At 43.6% G+C, this 18616-nt stretch overlaps 1 protein-coding gene across 1 annotated transcript in view; it reads right to left on the reverse strand.

Moving 5' to 3' along the window:
* LOC101616763 (E3 ISG15--protein ligase HERC5) overlaps positions 1–11604 on the reverse strand; it is a 53853-nt gene extending 42249 nt beyond the window's left edge. Inside the window, exons 1-5 of the mRNA XM_045143515.1 lie at positions 11373–11604; positions 7791–7911; positions 7153–7229; positions 1226–1447; positions 191–282 (exon numbers count right to left, since the gene is read on the reverse strand). Coding sequence (XP_044999450.1) covers positions 191–282; positions 1226–1447; positions 7153–7229; positions 7791–7911; positions 11373–11604 — 744 coding nt within the window. The remainder of the gene's footprint in view (positions 1–190; positions 283–1225; positions 1448–7152; positions 7230–7790; positions 7912–11372) is intronic.
* Positions 11605–18616: the final 7012 nt, after the last annotated feature.

Raw genomic sequence — 18616 nt, forward strand, 5'->3', positions numbered from 1 at the left:
AAAATCAAAAGAAAAAGAAATGCAATTCAGAAGCCACAACATGAATGCCTCTACCAGTAAATAGAAGCACTGCAGAAATAAAGTTCTCAATTCATCAGGACAGTCTTACATGTGAGAAGGTGTGGCCTGTGGAAACACTATCTCCCCATATAATGTTCCACCAAAAGTAAAGCAACAAGGGCACTCTTACCTGTGTAAGCAAGGCAGTGTGAGAACCACCACAACTGAGAAACTCAATTCTCTGATTGTCTAGTGCTTCAATAAGGGAAGGAGAATCTTGTTCTGTGCAGGGAACAAAAAGACCAGAGCTTCACACATTGTAGCTAAACTGTTTCTTATCATAGCAACAAGTTCCATCCCACTCTAACAAGAAAAGTTCCATATCTGCATATTAAGGGACATATTCTAAGCCTGTATGGAGCAGCAGCTGAAATGGCCTTCCCCTAGTGCATTCTTATCTTTTCAGCTTGACTTGATTGACTTTAATATTCCAATTCTAGCCTAGACTTTTTTTTTTTTGTTTTTTTTTTTTCCCTTCCAATACTGGGCTCCTTGAATTACTTTGAGTATATTCTGTTCTTCCCTCAGTGCTGAGGGTCAAACCCAGGTCCTTACACTTGTCAGGCAAGTGCTCCTCCACTGAGCTAAATCCCCAACCCTAGAGTACATTCTCTTAAATTCTCTACTGTATTATCCTCACCTCCTAGCACCTTTTTCTTTTCCTCATGACAATACTGTCAAAGAATTCAGAGAATCAACATATTTTAACCACCTCTTACTCTTAACCCCTTTTTGAATAGTTTTCTAACATTGACTTGTAGGCACTAAACCTCATCAGGGAGGCATGTAGTAGTTGGCCAATGATTCAGGAAAAGACATACTCTACTATATCGAGATAAAGCAAATAGTTTGTCAAATATGAGAAATCACTATCTTTTGGAGATGAAAAGAGAATTTTGTTGTATGCCTTATACAGGTAGTACGATTATGAGAATTACATGGGGTGTGTGTACACAAACATGATTCAGTATTAACAAATTTCACCATTCATAGTGTACATATCCTTTAAACTGATTCTACCTAAAAAACATTGGTAAATCAGGAAGAATAGTACAAAGTAAGGATTTGAATGAACTATTTATAGCAGGGCAGTCCAACGTTCAATTCATCTCTCATCTAACAAATGTACTTGGTAATAACATGCATTTGAAAATATGTTCCATACTCTCAGTGTGGCCCAGGCCCAGTTGTCCACAACCATTTCTTCCCCATGAGTAAACTTTTCCAGACATGGATAAGGCCATGCTGTGCGCTTCTCCTGCAGAAATCTGAACCAAAGGAACACCTGCGAGGTGTTCCACAGTCTGTGGTACGGGGGTCGAGGGACATGTGCTTCCAACTCCAAGCTGGCCATCTAAGTTCTGTCCCCAGGCAAAAAGTTCACCACCTTGACATAAGCAAAGAACATGGTGTCTTATTAAGTTTCAAATGCACAGGCATTATATACATGACTGTGATACTCTTACATCCACTCACAGGTCTCTCAGGTCCCACAAATGCTCAGAAAAACAGGAATCTTCTAATAGTGAACTTCCTTATTCCTTACCTTACAAGGGAGGTTTGGCTCATGAAAACACTCTACCTATATGAATCCAGAACTAGTTTTCTCTACTTCTTTCCCTTGAATATACTCAAAGAGTCTAAATAACTAAAAATCGGGGCTGGGAAGATGCCCCCCTTTCTCTCACTAAAAAATTTCACTTGGAGCCTATAGTTCTGCTATTTAGGAAGCTGAAGTGGGTGTGGGAGTTTCACTGGAGCCTGAGTTCAAGTCCAGTGTGGCAACATAGTAAGACTCTGCCTCAGAAGAACAAAAAAAAAAAAAAAAAAAAGCAAAAACAAAAACCAACTTAGCTTCCCACAAAGAATAAATAGTAAGACCCTATTGCTGAAGATGCCACATACTTGGGCTGCAAGGTCACTGAGAAATCCTGCTGGAGCGAGCTGAAAACCTACTCCATGTAGATCAGCTGACAGAAAGGGAAAAAGCCACACTGCATGCAGTTCAATGGAAGAGAGAGAAATCATTACCAAACAGTGGACACTGCAAGCCTTGTATTTGGTCAGCCAGGCCAAATGAGCCAATGGGTGCAATAGTGGAACGTCTGTTACGGGAGAAACCAACCGCCATCTAACTTTCCTGGAGGCCCACTCCATGGGAGGGAATACATCCCTGATACTAAAAACCTACAACATGAGCCCTAGGGGTGTAACATCTGCTGCTGTCTGGCTAAATGTTTATACTATGCTCACCAAAATGCCCAGTAAGAACTTCTCTTAATGTTCATACCCATATATTCATGCTACTCTCATTTTTGGTTAGAGAAGCTTCTCTTTTCAGAGGGCAGTGATCTTGGGATGACTCAGAAGGCACCATAGTGTTGAGAAGAAATGACAGAGGAGTGCTCAGCATTGAAACATCTCTATCACACCTTCCAAGGCTCAGGGTCTACTGTGAAAGAGGTGGCAGAAAGAATGTAAGGAAGGGTTGGATTCCTTACAAAAAATTCCTTCCAGATACAAAATGGCCTGGATATTCATGACCTTGCAGTGCCTGACACTACCTACACAAGACCATCATAATAGGAGGAAAAGATGATAACATCAAAATAAAAGAGACTGGTTGAGAGGGGGAAGGGATTTGATGGACAGTAGAGTTTCAAAGGGGAAAGTGGAGGGAGGAAGGGAATTACCACGGGATATTGCTTACAATTATGGAAGTTGCCAATAAAAATAAATAAATTAAAAAAAAATTCCAGTCACATTACAGTACAGTATCTTCAAAGATACATTTTCATTAATTGAATATACGAGTATTTAAAAATTTGTTTTGCTGCCTCTTGCAGCAGCAAATGAACAAGAGATGCTTGTGCTTTTTGTATTCACTTATGTGGGAGGCTTGGGAATTGAATCCATGGCTGCAAGCTTTGCAAACAAGCATCTTTTTTTTTTTTGTCTCTGAGGTACTGTCTTCCTCTAGCTGACTTAGGCTGATCTGGAATTCACTAGTCTCAGGCTGGCCTCAAACTCACAGTGACCCTATCTCTGCCTCCCGAGTGCTGGGATTAGAGGTCACCATGCTTGGCTACAAGGAAACATCTTTAACCTCTAAGCAATCTCCCTGGGCCCTTTGAATTTTTGAGGTAGGGTCATGTTCTAGCCCAGGCTGACCTGGAATATATTATGTAGTTTCATTCAGGCTGGACTTGAACTCATGGCAATCCTCCTACCTCTGCCTCCTGAGTGCTGGGATTAAAGGCATGTGCCACCATGCCTGGCTTTTTTCTTTTTTTTAAATATTTTGGGCTGGAGAGATGGCTTAGCAGCTAAGGCACATGCCTATGAAGCCTAAAGACTCAAGTTGGATTCTTTGTCCCAGATGTACATAGTGGCACATGTGTCTACAGTTTGTTTGCAGTGGCTAGAGGCCCTGGTGTGCCTATCTACACACTCTCTCTCCCCCTTTCTCTTCTGTCTCAAATAAATAAAAATAAATCTTAAAAATATTTTATTTATTTATGAGAGAGAGAAAATATATAGGCATACCAGATCCTCTAGCCATTGCAAACAAATTCCACATGCATGTGCCACCTTGTGTATCCGGCTTTATGTAGGTACTGGAGAATCAAACCTGTGTCTTTAGGTTGCAGGCAAATGCCTTAACTGCTGAGCCATCTCTCCAGCCCCCTTTTCATTTTTTTGAGGCAGAGTATTTCTTTTTTCTTTTTACTTTTTTATTGACAACTTCTATACTTACAAACAATAAGCCATGATAATTCCCTCCCTTCCACCATTTTCCCTTTCACAACTCCACTCTCCATCATATTCCCTCCCTCTCTCCATTAGTCTCTCTTTTATTTTGATGTCGTCGTCTTTTTCTCTTATTATGAGGGTCTTGTGTAGGTATTGCTAGACACTGTGAGGTCATGAATAGCAAGGTCGATTTCTGTCTGGACAGTTGCATTGTAGGGAATGGTGCCCTTGCTTTGGCTCTTACATTCTTTCCACCACCTCTTCCACAATGGACCCTGAGCCTTGAAGGGTGTGATAGAGATGTTTCAGTGCTGAGCACTCGAGGCAGAGTATTTCTATATTGCCCAGGGTAGCCTCAAACTCGTAATCTATCTGCTTTAACTTCCCTAGTGCTAGGATTATTGCTATTTTTTTCAAAGTAGGGTCTCACTCCATCCAGGCTGAACTGAAACTCACTTTGTAGGCCCAGGCTGGTCTCAAACTCACAGCGTTCCTAGCTCAGCCTCCTAGTGTTTGCCTTTTTTTTTTTTTAAAATATTTTTGTTGTTCGTTTTTTATTTATTTATTTGGAAGTGACAGAGAGAGAGGAAGAGAGACAGATAGAGAGGGAATGAGCGTGCCAGGGCTTCCAGCCACTGCAAATGAATTCCAGATGTGTGCGCCCCCTTGTGCATCTGGCTAACGTGGGTCCTGGGGAAACGAGCCTCGAACCGGGGTCCTTAGCTTCACAGGCAAGCGCCTAACCGCTAAGCCATCTCTCCAGCCCTGCCTTTTGTTTTTTGATCTATCTCACTATGTCATCCAGGCTGTCCAACTCATGACCCTCTTGCCTCAGCTGTTCTACTACAAGGGACTATAGAGGCATCTGCCACTACACCCAACAGTTTAACTAAAAAACAAGCCTAGATAGCCTTCTATTTGCACTGAGAGCCCTAAACCCCAGATTTCTTGAAGACAAGGTATGTCTGCTTCACCTTTATAGTCCAAACATGATACTCAGTATGAAATATCTGCTCATGAATGGAGGATATCAAATAATCAGTTTTTTCCAGTACAAAATCATACTCTCAAACCTCAACAGACCCTTCGGTTTGGGTCAAATGCTTGGTTATTTAATTTCCTCAGCTTATGAATATGTTTGCTCTATTTTCTAAAATTTTCTTGTGCCTGAATTCTCCCGTCACCCTTTTTTCCTTCTTTTTAATCTATTCATTTATTTGTAATCAGAGAGATAGAGAATGGGTGTGCTAGGGTCTCTAGCCACTGCAAATGATCTCCAGACATATGTGCCACCTTGTGCATCTGGCTTACGTGGGTACTGGGGAACTGAATCTGGGTCCTTTAGCTTTGTAGGCAAGTGCCTTAACCACTAAGCCATCTCTCCAGCCCTCCTGTCATCTTCTTGTCTTATTATGAATCCTTTCACAGTCAAGTTTCTTTAGGCTATAATCCATATTCACAGCTTCCATTTCACATCATTAGTGCCTGATAGGAGATACTGAAGGGCTGGAGAGACTCCTGAAATTTAAGCATGATAATAAGACACATTACAGACCTGAAACTGGATTACAAAAGCTAAACTAGGGGTTTCTGAACTACTACCAAGAGAGTTGGAAGAATGCTGGAAAAAGGAAAAACGGTTCTGGAAAAAGGTAGTACATGAAGAATACTTTTGACCTGGGTGAGGTGATGCATGCCTATGATCTCAGCTCCTTAGGACACTGAGAAGGAGGATATTGAGCTCATGGCCACCCTGGCAACACAGCAAGACCTAGTTTCAAACAAAAGAAATGGTTTGACTACTCAGAAAACTTCAGTTTTGTATGTGAAAAATGAAAGCATGGAACAAAATATAGGAGTACTAATTACAGAAAACTAAAGACTTAGCTGAGCATGGCACACACCTTTAATACCAGCACTCAGAAGGCAGGGGAAGGAGGATCACTGTGAGTTTGAGGTTAGCCTGTTGTTAACACAGTCAGTGTGCCAGGTCAGCTGGGCTAGAGTGAGACCCTACCTCGAACCACCCCCCAAAAAGACTTTATAGATAAAGAATTCTCTTACATTAGGAGGGAGGGCTAATCAAAATCCAAGAGGATATAAATAAATCATATGGATATCTACTTTTTTGGGCAATGAAACATTCAGGAGCCATAGATTGTTACTAGAAAATTTTCAGTGCCAGGGATGGGATACCTTCCAGTGAGTTGTTGCCCAGGTAGGACCCTGATGCCACCAAAGCATTAGAGGCCATTGCTGAGGCCCTTGGTTTCCCACCAGGAATAGATGGTAAGACCCTATTGCTGAAGACTCCACATACTTGGGCTGCAAGGCCACTGAGAAATCCTGCTGGAACTAAGCTGAGAACCTCCTTCATGTAGACTAGCTGAAAGAAAGCTGGGAAAAGACACATTACATGCTGTTCAATAGGAGAGAGAGAAATCACCAGTGAAGATACTCAAAAGCGGATACTGCAAGCCTGAGATTTGGCCAGCCAGGCCAAATGAGCCAATGGGTGCAATAGTGGCACATCTGTCATGGGGGAACCAACTGCCCTCTAATTTGACTGGAGGCCCACTCCATGGGAGGGAATATATCCCTGATATTGAAAACCTGCAACAGGGGTAGTTATGAGCCCTAGGGGTGTAATGTCTGCTGCTGTCTGGCTAAATGTATATACTATGCTCATCAAATTGCCCTGTAAGCACTTCTCTTAATGTTCATACCCTTATATTAATGCTACTTTCACTTTTGTTTAGAGAACCTTCTTTTTTTCAGATGGCAGTGACCTTGAGATGACTCAGAAGGCATCTCAAGTGCTAGGAAGAAGTGACAGGAGTGCTCAGCACTGAAATATCTCTATCACACCTTCCAAGGTTCAGGGTCCATTGTGGAAGAGGTGGCAGAAAGAATGTAAGAGCCAAAGGAAGGGTAGGACTCCTTACAATGTGCTCCTCCAGACAAAATGGCCTGGATATCCATGGCCTTACAGTGCCTGACACTACCTACACAAGACCATCATAATAGGAGGAAAAGATGATGACATCAAAATAAAAGAGACTGATTGAGAGAGGGAGGGTATATGATGGATAATGGAGTTTCAAAGGGAAAGTGGGTGGAGGAAGGGACTTACCATGGAATATTTTTTACAATTATGGAAGCTGTCAATAATAAAAGAATTCTCTCACTTTATATCACCTTTCAGAATAGTACCCTGAATTAATAAATTTCATATCTGTATTTCTGTCCTATTACAAAATGAATTATATATACACTTCTACTGGATCCATATAGACATATATTTACTACTTCTAAACAATAATTATTACAGAACAGTACCTTTTGAGAGTGCAAGAGAATGATAATCTCCACAGGCAATTTGAATTATACTTTTTTCTTGTAAAATGCTTTGAAACCTGATGAAATAAATATATATAAATCACCATAGTAAAGTCAGAACATGGATATTAGAACTGCTTATGTATTAGGAGTGAAGCTCAAGAGAAAAGCCTTCAAATTTACTGCATTTAGTATCATAAAAATGCTAGTTTTTAATAATAATAAATTTAATCATAACAAGGTAATTCTAAAATATTTTTATACAATTTTATAATCAAGAATAAATGTAAGTTAAAAATAAGCTCTGATTTGTGTGATTTAGGAAAAAGCCTCACAAATCTTCCATAATAATGCGATTTTTTTCTAGGCTGAAAATGTTTATTTCTAAGAACAATTTACAGGATCATTATGAGGATCAAATAAGTTAAATGCTAAAGTCCAGGTTGAGATTAGCAAAATGATCAATCATTTTACTCAAATACCAAAACACATGCTAGTACCCAAAGCAGGTATCAGACATCCTAATTATGGTGCACTGACGGACCTCACTGGTTAGTTATTTCAGACTTTATCACTCACTTAAAATAAAGTTAGGTAAAATTAAAACCATAGTTAATAACAAAAAAAAAATTCCTCACCTTGCATTTTCTATGTTGTAGTTGTACTCAAAAGGTTTTCCTTCTGAGGACAGAATAAGCATATGGTCCTCTCCTTGGTCCATGGAATGTATCTGCATCTTTTTCCCCAACTTCACATACTCTGCAGAACAAATACAACCAGAGATCATCACCACTATGATTATTACCTATTATTATTAGTGACTCATCATAATACACTTCAATTTTCTGGGGGAAACCCTTAGCAATATGAAGCTGTGGAGGGGTCCTTGAAAGGAAGATCTCCGTTTCTAAAGATTTTAAGTTATTTACTAGTAGTTATTTAATCTCATTTAATTTGTTCACAGAAATTAAATGAAGATAGTTTGGAGATCTTAATTCTTCAGTTCTAATGAAACAGAACCTACTCATGCAAAAGGTTCAATGCACAAACCATATTACAAGTGCTTGGGGAAAATGGTTTTGAAAGAAGAGAATGGCAAAACACATTAACTTTGTTTAGAGACTTAGCATTTAGTATCATTTGAGTGTTGGGAAGATGTCTTAGCAGTCAAAGGCACTTGCCTGCAAAACCTAACAACCCCAGTTTGATTCCCCAGTGCCCATGCAAAGCCGGAGTTTGTCTGCAGAAGCTGGTTCTCTGGTGTGCCCATTCTGCTTGCGAATAAATAAAAATATTTTTGAAAAATGGGATTGGAGCTGAGCATGGTGGATCCCATAGCCTTTAATCCCAGCACTAAGGAAACAGAAATAGGATTATCACCATAAATTTGAAGATAGCTTGGACTACAGACTGAATTCTACATCAGCCAGGCTATAGTGAGACAGGGTCTCAACCCCCCAAATGCTGGAGAGGGGTGCTGGAAAGATGGCTTAGTATTAAGGTGCTTGGCAGCAAAGCCAAAGGACCTAGGTTTGATTCCCCAGATGCCTAAGGTGGCAGATTAAGGTCTGGAGTTCATTTGCAGTGGCAAGAGGCCGTAGTATACCCATGCTTTCTCTCTTTCCCTCAAATAAATAAATAATATACTTAAAAAAAATAGGACTGGAGAGATGGTGGTTAAGGATCTTGCTTGTGAAGCCTAAGAACTCATGTTCAAATCTCCAGGTTCCACGGAGCCAGATGCATACTGACGCAAGCATGCAATGTCGCATATGCTCACAAGAGAGTGCACACATCTGGAATTTGTTCACAGCAGCAAAGGCCCTGGCTCACCCATTCTCTCTCTCTCTCTCTCAGAAATAAATAAATAAATAAATAATAATAATAATAATAAAAAGAGCTGGGAAGACTGGTCACCAGTCAAAGATGCTTGCAAAACCTGCAGGCCCAGGTCTTATTTCATAGTATGTAACACAGATACACGAAATGGTGCATGTGTCTGGAGTTTGTTTGCTGGAGCAAGAGGCCCTGACACACTCAAACTCTCTCTCAAATAAATGAATAAAAAATATATATATATATATATATAACAAAAACAAAACCCAAAAAGGTGGCTGGTGGCTTAGGCCTTTAATTCCCGCACTGGGGGGGGGGGGGTGTTGGCAGGTAGGAGGATCACTGTTTGAGGCCAGCCTGGGCTAGAGTGAACCCCTACCTCAACCCTAACCCCAAAAAGAGAGAACCTGGTGCTCACCCCCACCATACATAAGCAAATAAATAATTGTACACAAAAACAAAACAACAAAAAATAGGGTTGGGCCATTCAGCTGGTCATTTGGAAAAGCAGTTAAAACTCTTTACTCATACCCCTTACAATAAAATAAATTCCAAACATCCCAAATAACTGTAATTTTTAAAAAAAATTATTTATTTTATGACAGCAAAAGAGAATTGGCATGCCTGAACTGCTAAGACATCTCTCTAGCTCCCAAATAACTTTAAAAGGCAAAGGATTTACACTAGCTGAAAAGAAACCAGAGTATGAAAGAAACTTTAAAATTTTACTTATTTATGGGGGTGGGTGGGAATATGAACACACCAGGGTCTCTTGCCACACTGCAAAAGAACTCGAGATGATCGTACCACTTTGCATCTGGCTTTATGTTGTTACTGGCCAATTGAACTCTGGCTGTCAGGGTTTGTAAGCAAGCTCTTTTAATCACTGACTATTTTCTCCAGCCCAACTTAATGTTAAAAACAAAAGTTTAGCTCTGTGTGGTGGTAAACACGTGTGGTTCCACCATAAGGTCTGAGACTGGAAAATTCCAAGTTCTAGGTCAGCATGTGCTACATACCAAAGAAACAATGAAGCTTAGCACATATAAAAAATTTGGGGAGACGGAAAGATAGTTCCTGCCAAACTTAAGGACCCTGTTAAGACTCTTCAGATCCCACGTTTGCCAGATGCACAAAGGTGAGGCAAGCACAAGGTCGCACATGCCCACTAGGCTGCGCAAGCATCTGGTGTTCGACTGCAGTGGCTGGCTCTCTCTCTAAAATAAGATGAATGAATGAATTAATTTTGGAATGTGAATAGCTTCTAACCTTTTCACAAAATCTTTTTTTTAAAAAAACACTTGAGGGGGAGGGGGAGAGCGGTCAAGAGCGCGCCAAGGCTAGCTGCTGCCCGCGAAGAACGCCACGCTCGCGCCATCTTGTACATCTGGCCTGGGGGAGTTACGCCTCGCCCGGGAACCGCCCCAGCCCTTCACACAAAATAGGGGTAAGGCTCCAAAAACGTCTCGAGGCTGCAGAGATGCCTCACTGGTTAAGCGCGCTTGCTTACACAGCCGGAGAGCCTGGGTTCGACTCCCCAGCACCCACGTACAAGCACACGCACACAGAGGCGCAGGCGTCCGGGGTGCGTTTCCCGCGTCAGTCCGGAGACCCTGCGTGCTCATTCCCGACCCCCACTTGCAAATGAGTTAAAAAAAAAAATTGTTTCAACTGTACACGAACAAGGCGACAAAATACTAACACACACGAGGGGCAAAGAGCGGTTATTACTCCATGTTCCGGCACCTCTTTCATATTATAAAAGTTTATGTTATTAAAAATTAGAACAAGCAGCGTGGGCTGAGGAGATGGCTCGAGGGTAGAGCGCTCGCCCCCTCTCCGCCCGGGCCCGCGGGAGCGCCTGACTGACTTCGGATCCCCGAACGCGGGTAAAGCTGGAGGCCGCGGAGAGCCCGGCGAGAAGGGGGGCAGGAAGGCGTCGGAGAGGGCCGCGGGCCCGCGCCACGGACCGCCACCACCCCGCGCCCGCGCCCACGGGACGCGCGCGGTGCAGACACGCGGGGCGGCACGGCCGCGCCCCCTCACGCCGGTTCAGCGCCAGGCGAGCGACACCGCGCCGGTGCCTTCCTTCGGGTGTGAAGGAAGGAGCGTGTGAGGGCGAAGACTTCCCCGCCTGCACGTCGGGGCGGCCGCGAGGTGAAGCAGACGGGGCTGCCGGGCCGTGGGAGGGGTGCGCAGGGGGGAAGGGCACCCCGGTGCGGCGGGAGACCCGCAGCCCGCGCCCGGCGCGGGGCCGTCGGAGTGCCGGCCGCCGCCCCCCACCGCGCGCATTTCGCGCCCACCGGGGAGGGGCGAGCGGACGCGCGGGCGCCTCGGCGGGCCCGGGACTCGACCCCGCAGCGCGCCGCCCTCGCCCCGCTTACTCGGCTTCCTGGCGCCGTCGCCGCCGGCCGGCAGCAGGTGAACCTCGACGCCCGCGCCGCCGCGCTCCAGCACGGCCAGGCGCCTCCGCGAGCAGCACATCTGGCGCGTCTCCTCAGGCTTGCGCAGCAGCGCTCGCTGGAGACCCGCGTCGCACGGGAAGAGCCAGAGCTGCGGCTTCTCCGGAGACTCCGCGGGCCGCGGCGCGCTGTCGCGCGACCTCCTGCGCTCCATCGCCGTCTCGCCGCCTCGGGCTCCGCGCGGCCGGCAACGCGAAGGCGGGAGAGCGCCCCGCAGCCGCGGCCGCACCGCCGGAGTGTGTGTGTTGTGGGGGGGGCGGGTGGCGTCTGGTCCTGCCACGCCCCGCCTGCCGCGGCCCCGCGTGCGGCCAGGGGCGGGGCCCACAGCCCGGCGGGAAAACGAAAGTGAATTTGTTTTTCAGTGGGCAGAGCGGAAACAGAAAAGGAAAGAGAAACCGATCCAGGGAAGCCGGGCGTCACGTCTGGAATGCCAGCGCTCGGGAGGCCGTGGCGGGCGGATCGCCATGGCTTGCCGAGGCGGAGAGCTCTCAGGACAACTTTGCTGCCTGCTCAGAACGAGACCCAGTCAAGAAGGAGAGCTAAATTAAAAAGAAAAGAAATGCCGGGCGTGGTGGCACACGCCTTTAATCCCCGCCCTTGAGAGGCAGAGGTTGGAGGATCGCCATGAGTTCGAGGCCACCCTGAGACTACAGAGTTAATTCCAGGTCAGCCTGGACCAGAGTGAGACCCTACCTCGAAAAACCAAAAAAAAAAAAAAGAAAAGAAAAACTTGACTGACTCTAAGGACCTGGGAGGCGGCCAAAGTGTGGCTGAAGAATTAAGAGGTGGCCCCCTGAAAAAGATGGCTTTTTTGAGGAAACACTACTTGTGTTGACTTGGAGTTTGAATTTCTAGGTTGCTGTAATGTGCTAACAGAAGCTTGTAAGGTTTAAGTCACTAGTGTCTCTCTTCCTAGCCCGAGTGTCTTAACGCCTTAAAACAGCCGGCTGCTTTGCAAATATACTTTTGGCCATTTCTAGAATATCTTACAAACAAAAGAAATGGCCTTTTTCACTTAGCATAATTAGCTTTGAGATCCACCCTGTTGTTTTGCATCAGCATTCCCTTTTGTAGCCGCGTGTGCTGGCGCTGGTCTTTCATGCACTCCCTTGGAAGGTGGGAGCTGGAGGGTCAAGAGTCAAGGTCACCCAGGGTAAGGCGTATACATGGAATTGGAGGCCCGGCCAGCCTGGTGTATGTAACAACTTTTCTCAAATTTTTTTATATTATTATTACTAAGTGTGATATGCATATGTCCATTCAATACATGGGTGCTAGTCCTTTCCAGTGTTTGTCTATAATGAGAAGAGCTACTATGAATATTTATGCACAGTTTAAGGTAACAAGTGTTTTTATCTCTGGTAAATACTTAGAAGTGGAATTGTGGTAGAAGTGGATTTGTGTCTTGTAGTAAACGTATAAATATATAAGAAACGGAAGCTTTTCAAAGTGCTGCACCATATGCATACCTTCCAGCAATTATGAGCATTCTGGTTACTGCATGTTTGCCTGCAGTTAATATTGTTAGTCTTTTTCTAAAAAGAATGGGCTGGAGAGATTGCTTAGTGCCTAAGACGTTTGCCTGCAAAGCCTAAGAACCCAGGTTCAATTCCCACATAAAGCCAGATGCACAAGGTGGCACATATGTCTGGAGTTCATTTGCAGTGACTGGAGGCACTGGTGCACCCATTCTCTATCTGTCTGTTTCTCTTTCTCATAAATAAATACATATTGTGGCGCACGCCTTTAATCCCAGCCCTCAGGAGGCAGAGGTAGGAGGATCCCCATGAGTTCAAGGCCACCCTGAGACTCCATAGTGAATTCCAGGTCAGCCTGGGCTACAGTGAGACCCTACCTCCAAAAACAAAACAAAAAAAAAAACTTTAAAAAAATAATAAAGTGTAGATCATTTTAATTAATTTATTTTTTTTTTTTTCGAGGTAGGGTTTCACTCTAGCACTGGCTGACCTGGAATTCACTATGTAGTTTCAGGGTGGCCTTGAACTCATGGTGATCCTCCTACCTCTGCCTTCTGAGGGCTGGATTTAAAGGTGTGCGTCACCACGCCTGGCTATTTAAGTATTTATTTTTTAAATAAACACACACCCACACATTATATGTAAAGAGAGAGAAACTATGACTGGGTGTGCCAGGGCCTTTTGTCACCTCAAACGATTTCAGATGCATGTGTCACTTTATGCATCTGGCTTTACATATGTACCGGGGAAGTGAACCCAGGTCGTCAGGCTTTGTAAAAAAGCACCTTTAACTGCTGATCCATTTCTCCAGCCCCTGTAGATTTTATTTTAATATTTCCTTAATTACTAATGATGTTGAACGTCTTTCCAGCGCTTATTTACTGCCCTTTTCTTTGGTGAAATGGCTATTTATATTTTGTCCCAATCAGGCTTGCCATGCCTTCCTTCCATGATGAAACTTCGCCTCAAAACTGTAAGTCGTGTTAAAACTTTTTCCTTTCATAAGCTGCTTGACTATTTTGTCCCAGCACCAAGAAAGTAACTGATACATGAGCTTTCTCCTGCTCAGTTAGAGTACACCAATATGGAGGCCTTTATTTTATTAAGGCTTTCCTCAGCCACTCCATGAAGGCTGTGAGGCTCTGTAGTTAAGAGACTTAAATGTAGTCCTTCTTAGTCCCTCAACCACATAAGTAAGCATGTGTTTGTGGTGTCATCTTCCCAAAGAGGAGTAAACTTCCTAGGAGGGTTGAGGGCTGAGACTGTGAGTCTGAGAACAAGGGAACATTCATTCATTTTATCTTGCCTGATCTTAAGACTAAGCTATGTACTCCTTGTCCCCAAAGTCCTCTGCTATCTGTAAGGATGCTTCCTTTGCTCTAGTAAGTTTTGCTTAAGAGGAGCATAGCGTCTTTCCACATTTTGGAAGGCCTTTATACACTAGTCAGATTCATCTGAGAGCTTCCCAAGATCTGCCTTATTTTTTTTTAATCATGAGGTATAAAAGGAGTATAAACCATTTGGGCTTATGCATTACCCCAGGAACGTCTTTTATTGATTTGAGAGAGAAAAAAGAGGCAGATAGAGAGAGAAATAATGGGCATGCCAGGGCCTCCAGCCACTGCAAATGAACTCCAGACACATGTGCCACTGTGTGCATCTGGTTTTATATGGGTAATGGGGATTTATACCTGGGTCCTTAGGCTTTCCAGGCAAGCACCTTAACCACTAAGACATCGCTCCAGCCTATCCCCAAGTTTGCTTCAAGAAAGAGAGCACCCAAAGGGGATAGCAAAAGGTAAAAGAAGTTTGGTGGTAGTTCTGGGTTTAGAGTTGAGTTCAGGGTAAGCAGGACTTGTTCTGTTCAGAAATCTTTCTCAGTCTGGGGGTAGTGGTCAATGCCTGTAATCTTAACACATTGGAGACAGAGGTAGGAGAATCATGAGTTTAAGGCCAGCCTGAGACTACATAGTGAATTCCAGGTCAGCCTGGGCTAGAGGGAGACCCTACCTCGAAAAACCCCCCAAAATTAAATAAATAAAAGTTAGAAAAAAAAAATCTTTCTCTGAGGTGCCCAAGTTTGTGGCTCTCAGTAGACAACTTATAGGAGTGCGATGTTGGCATGTCTTAGAACAGAAGAAGGCTAGTCACTTCATTTTCAAGGTTTGGGGTCAAGCTGGTGAAGGCCTGTTACCCAGAAAAGAGATGTTCCTAATCCTTAGTGCCCAGCCTGAGGCATCCCAGAGGGAGAGCATTTCCGAATGAAAGGTTGTGATTCAGCTTGACCTGTTCGTTTGTTCGTTCTTTCTTTCTTTCTTTCTTTTCTTTTTTTTTTTTTTGGTAGGGTCTCACTCTAGCCCAGGCTGTCCTGGAATTCACTATGTAGTTTCAGGGAGGCCTTGAACTCATGGCAGTCCTCCTACCTCTGCTTCCTGAGTGCTAGGATTAAAGGTGTGTGCCACTACGCCCAGCTCTTTTTTCTTTTTTCTTTTCCTTTTCTTATTTTGGTTTCCTGAGACAGGGTCTCACTCTAGCTCAGCTCACTATGTAGTCTCAGGATGGCCTCGAACTCATGGCACTCCTCCTACCTCTGCCTCCCAAGTACCTGTTCTTTTAACAGGGAAAAAGGCAGTTTAGACAGCAATTAGTTGGGCTTACCTGAGTGCTTGACACCTCCCATGAGACTCCTGTCACTGAAAATGAGCTCTAGATGTATGGGCCACTTTGTGCATGTGGATTTATGTGGTTCTTGGGGAATTGAACCCAGGTCATCAGGTTTTGTAAGTAAGCATCTTTAACCACTGAGCAATTTTCTCTAGCCCTTGTATGGCATTTTTTTACTCAGAAAAACAAGTGCCTGTAGACCTTGGGATCATGTACCCCAGCTGTGGGTGTGGCAGACATGGTCAAAGGCAGCCATTTTGGTCAGGCAAGAGGCTGGAGAGTTCTGGCTTAGCCTGGTTGACATAGGGAGAACCTATTTCAAAAGGGCAAAGGAAGTGTTGGTCCTATTGACACTGGATTTTTGGGTCCAACAGGATCAAATTTGATAGATGCAGGAGATCTCAGGCCTGTGGACCCCCACTTTTGGTTCCTTATCCAATTTGGCAAAGAAAGAAAAAAAAATAGACTCTGAGAAGGGTAAATTATGGATTATGAGGTTTATTTTAGTGAGAATTAGGATCCAGGGGAAGGCCAGCTGGAAGTCTCAAGCCAGAAGGTAATTCTCCTCTGTGCTCAGCTGGAAAGGGAGAGTGGAGAATGGAGAGAGAGAAATCTCCAGAGAAGAAACCTCTGGAGAGAGGGGCATACTCATACACACACGGAAAGCAAAGCATGAAGCATAAGAGCCACAGCTCCCCTTCATTCACTTTCATGCTCATTAGAGTGTCAGAGAAGACTAATTAGTAGGATAGTGGAGGACTTGGGACTTAAAGAAAGATCATACATGTAGCAAAACTGGTAAGCATCCAAAAACAAAATACATGTAGGAAGCAAGCGGGAAAATGCCCAGGCAGGTAAGAATTCCCAGCCTGGATGGGAAGGGAGAGAGCTTTCCAAAGCAAGAACCAGGAGAGTCCAGGCCTGGTGAACAGAGAGTAGCTATACACACATCTATGTCCATTTATCTTGGTCAGATATTCAATTAGGAAGAGGCTTGCCATCAGACTCTGGTGTGTAAGATAGAGACCTGACTGATTGGTAGACTCAAGGGACTGACTCAGGAGGGACCAGCCCACTCAGGTATGCTTAGCTGAGGAAGAAGCAGGAAGTTGCTTCTAGCTATCTTGGATGAGACTGGATCCCATGGAGTTCTAGTCCTGCAAGGACAGGCAAAGGGACATCCATGTCCTCCTTAGGCCTTTGTTCTTGGCTAACTGCATATAAAAATATTTCTTTCAGGGCTGGAGAGATGGCTTAGTGGTTAAGGCACTTGCCTGTGAAGCCAATCAAATCAGGTTTGATTGCTCAGGACCCACATCAGCTAGATGCTCAAGGGGCACATGTGTCTGGAGTTTGGTTAAAGTGGCTGGAGGCCCTGCCATGCCCATTCTCTCCCTGTCTTTTTGCAAATTAAAAAAAAAAAAATTTAAAAATTACCTTTCAGGGCTGGAGAGATGGCTTATTGGTTAAGACTTTGCATGTGAAGCCAAAGGACCCAGGTTCGATTCCCCAGGACCTATGTAAGCCAGATGCACAAGGGGGTGCATGCATCTGGAATTTGTTTGCAGTGGTTAGAGGCCCTGGAGTGCTCGTTCTCTCTCTCTGCCTCTTTCTCTCTCTGTCACAAATAAATAAATAAATAAATAAATAAATAAATAAATAAATACATTAAAAAAATCTCTTTCTCTTGTTTTTCCTTTATTATTTTTCTATTAAAATTTTAATACAGTCCATCATTCCCATGATGATAAAAGGCCTTAGGAAATATCTAGAAGTCAAATGCTGTGATTCTTAAGCTTCAAGTAATACCTTTTCCTATTACATTCAAATAGAATAAATGATAGTGGACCTTCATTCCCCATTAAAGTGGAAAACACTAATCCAAAATAACAGGCCCTGGTGTGGTGGTGCACGCCTTTAATCCCAGCATTTGGGAGGCAGAGGTAGGAGGATTGCAGCAAGTTCAAGGCCACTCTGAGACTACATAGTGAATTCTATGTCAGCCTGGGTTAGAGCAAGGCTTTACTTTGAAAAAATAAAACAAAATGAAATAACTCTGAGGACTCCCTGGAGCTTTAATTTTTACTGACTACTTCACAGTATGATGTCTTTGGCAAGTCCTTCTGTTTTCTGTGTGTACATGAGTGGTACCTGCTTTCTTTTCACATCCGCACTTTAATATGGACTTGTCCCCATAGTCTTTCATTTCTCAAAACCCCACTAAGACAGGCTTCTAGGAATCATTGGGACAGCAGCAGGCATTTTTAGACAGTTGACACTTTGTTTTGTATGGTTAAAATAGAGATGGTCAAAGTCCCATTGAACAAATTATACAGTTTATTACCATACAGATATTTATCTTTTCTTATGGAGGGAAACAACAAGAAGAACAAACCTTACAGGGAACACATTTGATAGAGGAGGCTCACTAACCACATAGTGAGTGGTTTCTAATTTTGTTGGAATCTAATTATTAAAGTTTAAAGCTGCTAAATGATGATGGAGGCAGGCCTCTGTGGAAAGTACAATCTCACAAAAGTTTCAGGGGTTCCTTTATAGACAGTTCTCAGGAAAGACTAGCTTGACTAACAGAGTAGAAGAATGAATACTCCTGAAGGAGTGGTTCAGGGCAAGGCTTTGGGTTTTAGCTAAAAGGCTACAGTGATCCTGTAATACATATGGTCTCAGTATATGGATAAGTCACCAACACAATGTAATCTGGCACAGCCTAAGCTCTCAATGTGTCTGTGAAACTCTTGAGTTTAATATATACTTTGGTCTCCAGTCAACAGGGAGTTTGACAAGGTATGATGTAATATTCTTACACGGAAAATGTTTACCCTGTAAGTTCTTATCAAAGCAAAACATATTATCACTTACAGGTCAAATTATGTGAGAGTTTGGAATCATTTCAGAATTACATAATGTAGTTTAAATTATCGAGTTATGAATAGGTGTGGGGAGATGGCTCAGCGGTTAAAAGTGCTTGTTGTACAAGTCTGACTACAAGAGTTCGGATCCCCA

The sequence above is a fragment of the Jaculus jaculus genome, chromosome 2 (assembly GCF_020740685.1).
Source record: "Jaculus jaculus isolate mJacJac1 chromosome 2, mJacJac1.mat.Y.cur, whole genome shotgun sequence".
Taxonomy (NCBI): Eukaryota; Metazoa; Chordata; class Mammalia; order Rodentia; family Dipodidae; genus Jaculus; species Jaculus jaculus.